This window comes from Carassius carassius, chromosome 47, assembly GCF_963082965.1.
Source record: "Carassius carassius chromosome 47, fCarCar2.1, whole genome shotgun sequence".
Classification (NCBI taxonomy): Eukaryota; Metazoa; Chordata; class Actinopteri; order Cypriniformes; family Cyprinidae; genus Carassius; species Carassius carassius.
Window position 1 is genome coordinate 15,980,641 of NC_081801.1, and position 14,169 is coordinate 15,994,809.

At 36.7% G+C, this 14,169-nt stretch overlaps 1 protein-coding gene across 3 annotated transcripts; it reads left to right on the top strand.

Annotated features, from left to right (window-relative positions):
• The first annotated feature begins 399 nt into the window (after window positions 1-399).
• On the top strand, window positions 400-10,473 carry snx12 (sorting nexin 12). Of its 3 annotated transcripts, none has more exons than XM_059542931.1 (5): window positions 400-777; window positions 1,264-1,359; window positions 3,140-3,264; window positions 3,458-3,548; window positions 9,625-10,473. In XM_059542931.1, exons 1-5 carry the CDS (start codon window positions 613-615, stop codon window positions 9,793-9,795), a joined length of 648 nt encoding a protein of 215 aa, XP_059398914.1. In that variant the 5' UTR covers window positions 400-612; the 3' UTR covers window positions 9,796-10,473. The 3 variants fall into 3 exon arrangements, with proteins under 3 accessions (XP_059398914.1, XP_059398916.1, XP_059398915.1); XM_059542933.1 differs by lacking the exon at window positions 9,625-10,473 and adding an exon at window positions 5,000-5,235 and having other exon boundaries at window positions 401-777; XM_059542932.1 differs by lacking the exon at window positions 9,625-10,473 and having other exon boundaries at window positions 402-777; window positions 3,458-3,572.
• The last annotated feature ends 3,696 nt before the right edge of the window (window positions 10,474-14,169 follow it).

A 14,169-nucleotide genomic window follows, 5' to 3' on the forward strand; every position in this document is an offset into this window, starting at 1 on the left:
ATGCAAACAGTAAACTATAAAACAACTGCATTATTTTGGTACGTTTGCATGTTTTAAACATAGTTTTAAAGCAGGCCGTTTAATATAGACATATAAACATTTTCTGTTCATCACGACTAGGCCTGCCACAACACTGAAATTATACAAAATAGAACACAGTTACGTGTACTTATAAGTGTTTTTTTTTATTACTATCTGAGAAATTCGATTTTTAAAATCTACACCAATCCACACCTTTCCAGTCTCTCCTTCAGTTATGAAATTTACGGAACCCTGAAGAGCCCACCCCCTTCTCAATCTTATAAATTCTTATAGGCCAATCACCTGTCTGTCATCATAAAACAGAACGCCTATTGGCTAGCTGGGTAAAAAGAAAAAGAAGGTGGTTCATGGAATACGTCTTCGTAACTGCATATCATCATCGCATCGGGGTGCGAGAAACGCAGGATTTCCTGTGCTATTGCTGAAGTGGATACATCCTAGTTTTAGATTCGAAGAAGTACCCTAGCCCATTTTAAGCTCCATCGATTTAATGTCTTAATCAAAACCTTCTCATCTGCACGTGCCTTAGACTACACCTCGACGTAGTTAGTCTGAACGAAGTCATCAAAGATGTCCGAAGCCACGGTGGCCGACACTCGCCGGTTAAACTCTAAACCGCAGGACCTGACGGACGCTTACGGCCCTCCCAGCAACTTTCTTGAAATCGACGTGTTCGACCCGCAGACTATAGGAGTCGGCCGCAATCGCTTCACCACTTACGAAGTCCGGATGAAGGTAGACTGGCCCAGTGAATGAATGTGACTGTGTGTTTGTGTTTGTGTCAGAGAGGCTGCGGCTCGGTTCGGCCTAGCTAGCCTGCGCGCTAATGCTAACGAACACCTCATTCGACATGAAAGAATCTTGTCCTTCGTAGAGTTTTTAAAAACGTGATTTTATTGTGTGAATTGCTAGGTTTTAGTCTAAAATCGTTTTTTTTGTGCATGTGTGAGCTAATTTGATTTAAGCAGTTCAGCGCAGAGACATTTAGCTGTTGTTACTCTGTCAAACATCAACAGCCTTTAGCGAGTTGTATTTAAGCCATGAAGATAAACATTTGGTCGCATTACTGTTACAAGTGCGCCATTCTGTAGGTTTAATAATATCTCAGCTTGTGTTAGATGAATTCGAAAACATTCTGCGTCGTGTACACAGCTAAAATATGTAATTTAGACGTTATTTAATAATCATGTGACTTATTATACTTTCTCCGTTGAAATCCAGACAAATCTTCCCATTTTTAAACTGAAGGAGTCGTGTGTTAGACGAAGATACAGCGACTTCGAGTGGCTGAAGAATGAGCTGGAAAGAGACAGCAAGGTATCACATCCAGGACATGAACATATGGTTGTCTTTACGTGTTCTGTGGAGAAAGTATTTTACTTCTAAAAAGATTGTAAAAAATTCTGTAAAGCCTGACAAACTATATATATATATATGTATATATATATATATATATATATATATATATATATATATTTAGAAATAGGACAGATTGTTGAAACTTGAATGTATATATTTTTAAAAAATGTATGCGTTTTATTTGTGTATCATTTTATGGATCTGCCGGTATCAAATTTTCATGTTGCGATGAATAGCTAATGCTTTAATCACGATGTATGGTATTATCACAGTATTGAAATTTAGTTTTAAAAGAGTGTCCATAATACAGTATAACAGGTTTAATAATTTTTTCTTGTAACATAACTTAATATTTAAATACCACAAAGCTATACTGAAAAATATATAAAGTTAAACGTTTTATACAGATTAAAAAGAACTATAAAGACCAATCACTATCACTTTACCATAAGACATCATTAGTTAAGCTTGGTCAATGTATTAACATTAGCTACATTTGCTACAGAAGTTATTAATCTTTGTAAAAAAAAAAAAAAAAAAGTCTTAGTTCATGTTCAGTTTATTAAATATTGGAATGCCTAATATTGATGAATGTTCAGAAGATTTTTTCATTGTCAGTTTGTTAACTAATAAATTAACTAATGAAGTCCTAATGTAAAGTGTGAATGAACAATGAATCAAAACACTTTCAAACAATATCTAGGGCATGTTGTAGTCCAGATTAAAATGTTAAAAAAAAATGATTAAATGAATAGCCTATTAAATCTAAATATTTAAGTATTTGGAGCTGTAATGAACACCATAGCAAATCCACAAATCTGAAAGGCTATTTAAATAGGTTTTAGAAAGTAGCACAGCTGCTTTATTTATGGGGTTTACAGGGTCAGGGCTGCATTTTAGCACCATCTGCTGTCAAAGAGTGAATGTGCTTTCATTCAGCGCATCTCTCACTGTTCCCTCATGTGCTTCTCATGCGTGCTTGTGTACATCAGAACACATGTGTCTTTTAAGCAGCATACAGCTGTGTTTTGCATTTTGACCAGAAAAGTATTCTTAAAATGCATCCCAAATTCTGATTAATGTGTAATGTATAATTATTCACGGTATTTAGAAGTGCCCACGATAACAATATCGTGCATATTCATTACTGTGATATATCGTATTAACGAATACCGGGTTATGTCTAGTATAATTTTTGATACATAAGTCCTATGTAGTATGATATCGTGAGAATATGGAGCTCACATTAAAAGAGAAGAAAAACACCTCAAACTAAGTTTTACTTAAACTGAAAAAAAAGAAAATAGTGCTTTTTTGTTTATATGGAAAAAAATAATCAGTGAGACATTTATAACTTATAGTCGACTACTTGCATAACATGCATATATAAATATCAGTTATCAATCTATATATCCCAATAACATGTCTTGAGATAAAAATCTAAATGTATGTTTTTATGGTCAGAGTTTTGAAGTTTCTAATGTGAGGATGACATACAATTAAATGCAATACAAATATTTTGATTGAGATATGGACATAAACTTTTCTCAAAAGTCTGATGTATCATGTTTAATACTGGAAAAAAAATAGTTTAAACCGAAACCATATAACAACTATCAGTCAGTTGACAGAAGGCATGTAGTAGAATGCACACAACAAGTTTTTCAAGTTTTTTAAAATAATGTTTTTCATTCAGAAGCTGGTTTATAGGTTTAAAATGTATGAAAATATTTCTTAGATTGTTGTGCCTCCATTGCCTGGAAAGGCACTGAAGAGACAGCTTCCCTTCCGCGGAGATGAGGGCATTTTTGAGGAGTCCTTCATTGAGGAGAGACGAGCTGGGCTTGAACAGTTCATCAACAGGTTAGTCATCGAAATGATACCTGATGGACACTTATAAGTTATAGCAGTACAAGTCAACCCTGCAAATTATTAGTGTTTGAGGGCTTGCAATGATTACACAAATATATTGTGGACTTTCTCCACATATAATAACAAAAAAAGACCAGATTTCATGGATTGCATACATAAATATGTTGCTCATATTCCTCTTCAGAATTGCAGGTCATCCTTTGGCCCAGAACGAACGCTGTCTTCACATGTTCCTCCAGGATGAAAGTATTGACCGGAACTACATTCCTGGAAAAGTACGGCAGTAGGGCTTTCCCAGTCTGGGACAAGGGAGGGTCTTCTTTCTTCGCTTGTCAGCTTGTATTTCCGTTCATCTGCAAAGAAAGTGCAGAGTGACGTTTATTTTTTACACTGAGCAAAATCTGGATATCTGATGAACCGTGCAGGACTTGGTTTTATTTAACAGATCATGTTTTGTACATGTGTCTGAGAGTTACTCTTTACACACACATTGTATTTCTTTTACATCTATACAATGTACTTGTTAGTGTGTGTGTGTGTGTGTGTACATTATGTAACTATACATTAAGCTGTAGCACTGTAAATCAAAGAGGGTTGGCTCATATCTTTGTCCTCTCTGGCGTCTGTTGAAAGAACATGTGCTTTTTAAGTTCAAGAGTTGAGGTGTATTGCATGTCATTCCAAACAGTGCAAATGCTTAACAAAACATTTAGGGAGCAATGAAGAGCTGGATTTGCAGTGGATTAGAAAATTAGTCATAATTGTGACATGAAGTCAGAATAATTTGAGATGTGAACTCACATTTCTAAGATGATGATTCAGAATTGTGAGAGAAACTGGCAATTGCAATGGAAAAAAATGAATAATTGTGAGGGAGGATAAAATGTAACCTTTTTTTCTTTGCCTCACAAACAGATGTGAGTTGTAAACTCAGAAATTAGAAAACTCACAGCCAGGTACCTTTTATTTTTTTATTCTGTAGTGGAAACAAGCTTCCATAGTTTTAACCGTCCAATGCATCATTAGAATACATTATAAAACTACCATCTCATAAAAATATGAATGTTGCATTTCAGTCTAATTAAGACACTTAAAAAAAAAATTCCCAGCCATGTTGGATTTGGAAGAGATTAGAGCCTTTTAATTCCAATTTTATGTGAATACATTTGTTTCTGAGATCATGTTGGAAGATTTATGCTAATGTTCAAAAACACAGTGTTCGCAAACAAATAAGTTCCTAAAACTACTAAAAGTTTATCATTCCTGTTAAAGTATGTATTACACAAAAAATAGGCATTTAGTAGTGAGAAAAGTCTGGTGTTCTTAAAACTGATATTAGGGTTAAAGTGCTGTAATGTCTTTTTGTCAACCACTATGGAGTTTTCCAAAGTAATCAATGAACGTATGTACCTATTTTTGGTATGAAATAAGTGCTTAAGACCTGTATTTGTATGTGAGGCCAGGTTAAATAGAAGTCGATCGTGAGAAAGATCCAAAAAAACAGCTCCCTACGAGGACAAAATATTTGCCAACTGTTTAAAGGTTGTCCTGCCAAAGTTCAGTCATTTTCCTCAGAATGACTCTCTATTTATGTTATCTCCTGTTCAGCGATTTGTGCCTGTTACGTTTGTCTGTAAATAAAGTAAAACTAAATGGAGCACCGGCTGGAGATTTTGTAATATCAGAACTATTTTCCTTAATCTGTTTATTCTCTCTTCCATTTTAGGTGTGAATAAAGTAAGTTTTGTTTTTTACTCTCAGTATGTTGTAACTGATGTGGGGAAACAATGTCTGCATGAATGCTAAACATTCAAATCAATTATATGGTGGGGGAAAATGCCGTCTCATGGCTATTCTTACAAAACTCACTTCAATGTCATCTGACATCCTGTTGCTTTGCTAATTTTTATTTTGCATCTGCTTGTCATGTCCTTTACAATCAACATGTACTTGTAAAACTTATGCTGGCTGTATGTCTTGATTTGCATGCTTTGTGTTGTATATTATTATTTTTTAAAGGGATAGTTCACCCAAAAATGAAAATTTGCTGAAAATGTATTATCCCTCCAGCCATCCAAGATGTAGTTGAGTTTTCTTCATCTGAAAATATTTGGAGTAATTATTAAGCATTACATCACTTGCTTACCAGTGGATCCTCTGCAGTGAATTGGTGCCGTCAGAATAAGTTCAAACAACTGATAAAAACATCACAGTAATCCACAACTCCAGTCCATCGATTAACATCTTAAGTTTACACACAAGTTAACAACTTGTATTGGCCAGATGGAATGGTTTTAAAGGGATCATCGGATGCTAAATTCAGTTCTACAAGTTGTTTTAACTGAAATGTGTTGGCAGTGTGTACACAACCACCCCATAATGATAAAAATTCAACCTGTTTTTTTTTTTTTTTTTAATCTACTAAATTCTTTACCCCTTTCTCAAATCAAGCCAATCGCAGATGCCTGTCTTTGTCTCATCACACAGACAGGCCCCCCCCACGATAGTTTGATTGACAGTGGCGTTCCAGCACAGACTGGACTGGCATCTTACCTTAGACCTTCCCTGAGTGAGCTGTCATCGGTTCACCATTGTTTCACTGCCGGAGCAGATGTATAAATGAACACACCAGTCATTTATTCCTGGCATCTGAGCCGCTGAAGATGCAGTGGATTACATTTGTTTCTGATGGTTATGCGTCCCCGATCTACATAAATGCGAATCATTGGTGGTCCAGCTTCACAAACAGAAAATGTAAGGGTTTTTTTTATTAATCTTTGCAAATTGCCTTTACTAATAATGTGTTGATTAGCAAGTTTCATGATGAATGTGGCTAAAGTAAACAGTCTGAGTGGCTCAGAAGAGAGGGGCGGGGTCAGCAGAGCTAATTAATATTAGGAAAATACTACAAAGCAGCTTGCTCTGAAAAGAGCTGTTTTTGACGGTAAAAAGTGTGAAGATTTGTAAAATTGCAAAGACTAAGGACTGAAATCTAAAGAGATATTCTTTATAAAAGTTAACCACTCCTATCTTAAACGGCTCGTTTAAACACACCCCGACATATCTACGTCACGATGTGAGAAGATTTGCATAACCCCACACAAATATTCAAACAAATAAAGGAAGTCGTAACTTTTATTCTCACTGTTGCCACCGGTGCCATGTTGTGGAGACACTGTGTGTTTCATTGTACAAGCAAAACTTCTTTGTTTGGCCTTCCAAAAGAGGACAAGACTAGAAATCAGTGGTTAAGTTGTATTTAAAACACTATTCCAGAACAGTTTAACCCAATTATTCCGATGTGTGCAGCGCATTTTGCGGAGGACAAGGACTGTTTCCTGTGAGAGTAGCCTACAATGTCAGTGTCTGTTTCTATAAAGTGGGGCAGTTCCAACTTTGCAAGGACAGTCTGGCACTTCTGACTCACAGTCTTGAAGTATGTTTTTATATTTAAAGAATTTACCACTGATGATTCAAATGCGAGCAGTGTAAAGTAGCACTTATGTCATTTCTCCAGACATGTTTTTTTGTTTACGCTGCCCAATACGCAACATAATTCGTAAAAACACAGTATAAAGCCCCGTTCACACCAAGAACGGTGTGGGCTCTGCTATTCTTTAATATTGAGAACGATTTTTAGAACTATATCTTTATCGTTATCTTTATAGTTATCGTGATTGGTGTGAACGTGCCTTAAATCATTATAATCAGTAATTATGTCCCAACTGGATGCAACAAATGCCTCGTTTGTAATAGGTTTTATTGTTTTTGTCTTGTCGCACCGGGACGCACAGCATCACAGTATGGTAAGGGGTGTAACTAGCCTGGTTAAAACCAGACCCTTTTCAGTTGAAACTGAGTTAGGGTCTGGCAAAGCCTATTAGACGTCTCGTTTCTAAAGGGGCGTCACCGACGGACCTCGTTCAAATGCCTCTGGGCGCAATTGGATAGACCTAAAACCAATCAGAGCGGTGAAGGAGATGACGTTTGCAGAGCGATAACATCTTTTTTAGATATGAAGGCTTCAAGTGTTGTTCTTTGCTCGGGTTTTAACGCAAAGTTAAAGTTTAAATCACTTAAAACAGACGCGATAGCAGTTTCGAACGAATGTTCCTCTGCAGCATCCATCTTTGTAATGTACAAAATCTGCTTTACCGTCGCTGCGCTGTCGTCATCGTGTAAACCCCGCCTCAACGTTTCTGATTGGTGCCGCGATTTCGGCGGCACAGAAACGAGCTAGATAGTCCTCTTTGCCAGACTATTCTGTAGAGAGAATTGAAATTCGCCGGAAGTAGTCTGGGTTTTCCCAGGCTAGGGTGTAACCATAGACTGTATAAAAATATGGACGTAGTGTCCGTGACGTCACCCGTAGACTACTGAAGAGAGTTTTTGAAGCCTAAAGTGTGTAGAGCGGGCCGTCGCCATCTTGGCAGCGCGTCACCGCGCGACTCTCCCGGACAATCAAAAATGGGCAAAAAGGCGGGAGCTAGTTGCTGTAGCCACGCCCACCTAGCGCGACGGCAGTGTCAGCAGCGGCAATCTCCCTGTCACTCAAGTGGCCACGCCCTTAATTATGCAGAACTTTAAGTCTTAATATAATTTAAACGGATGAGTTATAAAAAAAATTCACCCCGCTCACAGTTGTCATGAAGGGCAAAATTAGCTATTTAGACCAAAATCATTTTTTGAACCAGGCTGTAAACATGTTTTTTCCTGCTGTAAAGTTGGGCATTTTAACATGGGGAGTCTATGGGACTGACTCCCTTTTGCAGCCAGCCTCAAGCGGCCAGTCGATGAATTGCAGTTTTAGTCACTTCCTTATTGGCCTCACGAGAGAGAGCGGGAGGTTGGCGCTCGGGTGTAACATTTCCGTCACACGCGTAAGGCATTCAGCCAATCACAACGCACTGGATAGCTGGCCAATCAGAGCACACCTCGCTTTTCAGATCAACGATCTTTGTAAAAATATATGTGGCTCAGAAAGGCGGGGCATAGAGGAGAAACAATAATGTACATACAATCTGTGGAAAATAATGTTCTTTTTTTTTGTTAGTTTTTTTTTTTTTTTACCTTAAATTGCATAAACATTGTTATACACCAAATACACAAAATAATCTTCCTTTTAGCAACGTCATGTGACCCTTTTAAGTTAAGAGGCTTAATGACAGATAAGACACACACACACTTTTTATCAGCTGTTTGGGGAATCATTTTGACGTGACCCATTCACAGCAGAGGATCCATCGGTGAGCAAGTGATGTAATGTAAAATTTCTCTAAATCTGTTCTGATGAAGAAACACTCATCTATATTTTGGTTGGCCTGTGGTTAAGAACATTTCTGCATACTTTTTTTTTTCTTTTTTTTGATGAACCAACTTAAAGAGTTACTCCACCCCAAATTGCAAATTTTGTCATTAATCACTTACCCCATGTCGTTCCAAACCGGTAAAAGCTTTGTTCGTCTTCTGAACAAATTTTAAGATATTTTGGATGAAAACCAGGAGGCTTGTGACTGTCCCATTGACTGCCCAGTAAATTACTCTTTCAAGGTCCAGAAAAGTATGAAAGACATCATCAGAAAAGTCCATCTTCCATCAGTGGTTCAACCGTTATGTCATGAAGCAACGAGGATACTTTTTGTATGCAAATAAAACAAAAATAATGACTTTATTCAACAGTTTGTCTTCTCTTTGTGTCTGTCCGCACCACCATAGCGCCATTTTGCATAAAATCCAACGTATGCTCTTCTTAGTCAGCTGCCACACAAGGATACATTTTCTAAGTTTATTTACACTTTGATTTGAATGAAAACAGCGCATCTGTGTCCACGGCTGACACAGAAGAGCATAAGCTGGGAGACTAATTGTTAAATAAAGTCGTTATTTTAGTTTTCTTCACGTACAAAAAGTATTCTCGTCACTTCATAACATTACGGTTGAACCACTGATGGCAGATGGACTATTCTGACAATGTCTTTCATACCTTTCTGGATCTTGAGAGTCTAATTTACTTGGCAGTCAATGGGACAGTCACAAGCCTCCCGGTTTTCATTCAAAATATCTTAAAATTTGTTCAGAAGATGAACATACGGGATTGGAACGACATAGGGGTAGGCGATTAATGACAATTTTCATTTTGGGTTGGAGTATTTCTTTACTGGATAAGTTAATTTGACACATTTTCAGACAACATTCAGATTGTTATTATCATTATCCAATCAAGTTTGTTTTGTTTTTTTTCTCAAACTAAAATTTAACAATAATGGAGGCAGCTTGGTTTGCCCTGAATGCATTAGTACTGTCAAGAGCTCTAACCGTTTTGTTTCATATCTCTTGGCCTGTGATCCAAAGGTTTTGGTAAACCCCCCTCCCTGTCCTGGACCCAACTGCTCTACCAGCTCTTTTCTGCACATCAGTCAAAGCCTTTCACAGCTGCCGTCCATGATATTCTGTATGTATTTCTATTCTCAAATAGAACTAGACTACAACACCTATTTCACCCTGAGGATGAACTCATCGTAATGCTGTGTTTATACCTCATGCACTCTTTTTGTGGAAAGACTCTGATCTTAAAGCAAATATTGCTTTCTCTAAAAATAGTGCTTTCTGTGTTTATTCTGGTTAAAACTCATGGCTTTAAGGAGAATTAGATCAGGCCTCCAGACACTCCTTGGAGTATTCTTGATTAAAAATTTAAGACTTTAATTAGATGTAAAGCAAAAAGCTTCAGTTCTACAGAAAATGATATCATCTCAAGAATTAATGAAGTCACAACACAAAACCAGAGAACAATTTTTATCACCAAATGTAGCACTTCAGAAGCTAAAACCGAGATGGCCACTCGACAGCTTCTTCCTTTACATTCCGTATTTCATTCACATCATTTTTACTTTGACTAAATATGTTATAACAAGGCTTTTGCAACCATTTTTAAATGAATTTTCGTTTTTTTTAGTGTCCGTGTATAAGTAAAGCTTTGGGATGTACGTATTCAATCACTGTGAAAAACAGAATTCCATTATGACAAAATGTCACGTTTGCTGTTACGTTTCTATACGCCATCTCTTATAATGAGTTATGTCCTTTTCTGGCTCTTACTATTCTGGTTATTTCAGGACTATGTGTAAAGAAAATGGCACTATTGATTTTTAAACCGCCATTCTTTCTACCTATGAATAAACCCTTCTCTGTCTCCTCCAATGTATTCTCTCATTTTGTTTTATACGACCATATTACATAGTCGAATCATACAATTTGTAAAAATATATGTTCACCCATCAATGCTTTTCATTTTATTAATCCATGTAATTCAGCAATCCCAGATTAAGAAGGCTGTTTTCTTAAATGTAGCCACGAGGTGGCAGCGCTGCAACTTGCAAATTAACCCTTGTAGCCACTAGGGGGGGTTTATCCATACATGATGCACGTGCGTTTTTTTTATTTAACTTGAAATAAGTCCGATGTTTTGAAAGTCTTTTTTTTCTATTCATGTTAAGGCTCCATTTATTTGATTTTTTTTATTATTATTACAATTGTAAATATCTTCTATTATTTTTCCTATTATTTACTTTTTTTAATGAAATTTATTCTGTCATGGCAGAGCTGAATTTTCAGCGTCACTACTCCAGTCTTCAATGTCTGACAATGTTGACAATGTCAAGACATTTTTCCCCAAAAGCACTAAGAAAGTTTTGTCTGGCTGTGTAAATTATATTACTTTTGTTGTGCTTATGAACTACAAAATCACAGAAATCTGGGTGTGTCCACTTTATTTTAGGACCATTATAGGAATACAAGTGTGTTTTCAGGCCACTTGCCCTTGTGTGAATTGCTCTGATCAGTCTGGATTAAACATGGGGGAGGGAAAACATTAGCAGGCGGGTAAAGTCTACCTGAATGAGCCTGTCATGTAAACTGTGTAAGCGCTGCTTGAATGTGGATAAACTGACACCATTACTTCTTACAACTGCAAGAAGAGGCCCGTTAAGAGGATTAATATATTCCTCATTTAGATCCTACTTTTGGATATGCTAATCGGCGGTGTGCAAGTCAAATGGACAAACCAGCTCAAAAATTTTAAAATTTTATTTACACTGCACCCATTTTGGTTAATTGCTAATGTTTCCACAAATGCTTTATTAAAAAGTAATTTTGTTCACAAGGTGTAAAAAGAGGGCTTGCCCTTGTCACCCATTCTCACAAACATTACAGAGATGAATAGGGATAAATAATCTTTGCCTAAAATATTTTATCTGATTAGCAGCATAGTAGATTGGAAATTAGTTTGCGCATAACGCATGACTGACGCATTGGTCCATGAAGGGGAAGCTAAATGGGATATTTCTGATGTCTACACAAACTGACACAACATATCCACCGATGTCAAGGACCACAAGGCTTTCTTTGATGAACAGACTTTAACTCTCCCTATGAAAACATGCTAAAAGGAGCAGTCAGATGGACAGACGTGAGATTACATGTGCTTTGTTAACTCTGAAACTGCAGTGGATGAGATCACAGAATGCAAGGCTGTGACCTGGTTTCTGGCCACCATTGTTTTATGATGTTTCAGTCAACTTGACGGGATGGAAAAAGATTAAACAAGAATTGAGGATGTGCACCAGACTTTTTGTCTGGACAGGAACCAACAAAACCAACTGCACAGTCCTAGAAATTACAGTTAGGCTATTTATTGCCATCGATGGGTCCATGAAGAACCTTTAAAATCTGTGGAGCCTTTCCATTCCACAAAAAGTTTTTTAAAGTGCAAACATAATTCTTTTAAGAACTGTTTACCTAAACATTATTTGAAAAACCTAAAATAGTTCTTCACTTTTAAAAATTAAGGTTCCAAAAAGTTTTTTTCAGTGATGCCTTAGGCCCCATTTACACACAAGTGCGTTTTCGTTTTAAAACGGCGTTTTAGAATTAAAACGATCCGCGTTTACACTGGCGTTTCAGAAACGATCTCCGTTTACGCTACACAACCGAAAATACATGTCACGTGACCATTCATGCACACTGGGCATGCGCGTAAAAGAGTAAACTAACAGAGAAGTCCGTTGCTAGTCACTGGCAGGTTCAACAATGAGTTTGATGGCGATGAAAAGCAAGGACGTCTTTGTGTGGACAGACGATGAGGTGGAATTGTTACTCAAAGTAACTAATAATTACAAGGCGGACGAAAATGACGATTGGAAGTCATGCCAAAACAAATACACGGTCGTCAAGGATACGCAGAGATCACGTGGGCAGCCACGCCATCGTTTTCGGAATACTCTATTTTGGTTCGTTTACATTGAAACGCAACTCACTAGTGTAAACGGGGCCTTAGAAGAACCATTTTTGGTTCCTCGAATCTTTCAGTAAACAGTTCTTAAAAGAACCATTATTTCCTTAGTGTGAAGAGATGGCCATATGATTTTAATAATCTAAAACTTTTATCTAATCTTTTTCCACTATAAAGAACCTTTTATTGAATGGGATATTTCCATGGATTTTAAAAGATCTTTGGTAAACCATCAATGACAAAAAAGAACCTTCCCTTTAAGTGTTCTATGGCATTAACACAAAAACCTCCTTTTGGAACCTATTTCTTTTTAAGAGAGTATGTAATAAAACCTGCCAATGCTTATTATGTTACAGTACAAGGTAGATTGTTGACGCTCATCCAAGTTCATTTCTCAGAAAAGTTTCAGATTAAGTCTATGTTTCTGAGGATAATGGGCCCCCTGCTTGGGAGAGCGATCTGAACTTTACCAAGGCCGATGGGAGATTTATTTTATAACACTAGCAGATCCTCCCTCACACTACACCTCAGAAAGAGCCGTTGGGTATGAATCCCACATTAAAGTTTATTTAATTTCACAGCCAAGCTAAAGAGGATACCTTTCTAAACCTGCTGGATTTGGACAGTATCAACAGAGCAAAATGTTGAATATGATCAGTATGCCACTTTTCTCACCTTCTGGAACTCTGCCCGATACTTCTTTACACACATAAATAAGACTATTTGCCTTTTGACACAGTCAAACTGATAAGAATATCTCTACTGTATATGGATCTTGCTTCACATGGGACCACCTAATGACTCTTTATGACAGGACCTTCTGACTTACTCCTATATATAATTCTGGAAATATAGTGCATACAAGGTCGGTTTGATACTGCATGACCTTTGGACATCAAAAAGGTTATGTTCAAGGGCTAATGTACTGAAGTATCATTTTAGTATCTTTTTAGTCAATTAGTAGTTTACACAGTCTATAAATATTCAACTTTAAAATCAGATTAGATCAAGCATTATTGAATCTAATCGAATTGAATGTAATAGAAGAAAAAAAACTATATTTTATAGTATTTGTGTATTTATACATGAAAATATATAGCTATCTTTTAAATTTTAGGATGGAGTCCATCACATGTCTGGAGGTCCATGGCATGTTAAAGATTAAAAACCCCTGAACTAGAGTCTTTTAGTCCATTATAAGACAGTTTTTGCATTAAAGTTATGGATAAGTTCTCCACTTCCTCCATTCCATTATCAGACTAATTACTTTTCATCAATACTTTATTGAATGTTGAAACTGCTTTACTTTCCACTATATCTTTTACCCACGCTTAAACTTAAAAGTAACAACATCTCTGCACTTTTTACACAGTTTTTGTTTGCCAGTTGTATTTGTTTAGATGGTTTTGCGTAGTGATCGATTTGAAAATGAATCATTTACTAAAATACTATAGCTATTGACGTCACTTTTCACATTGAAACAGGACATATTTCTCTCCATCCTTCATGTCTAGCCTATTCTAACCTATTCTGCCTATAACGGTTGACCAATGTTTATTTAATTTCTTATAGAAAAATAAGAAACACTATATTAGAAAATCTGTAGT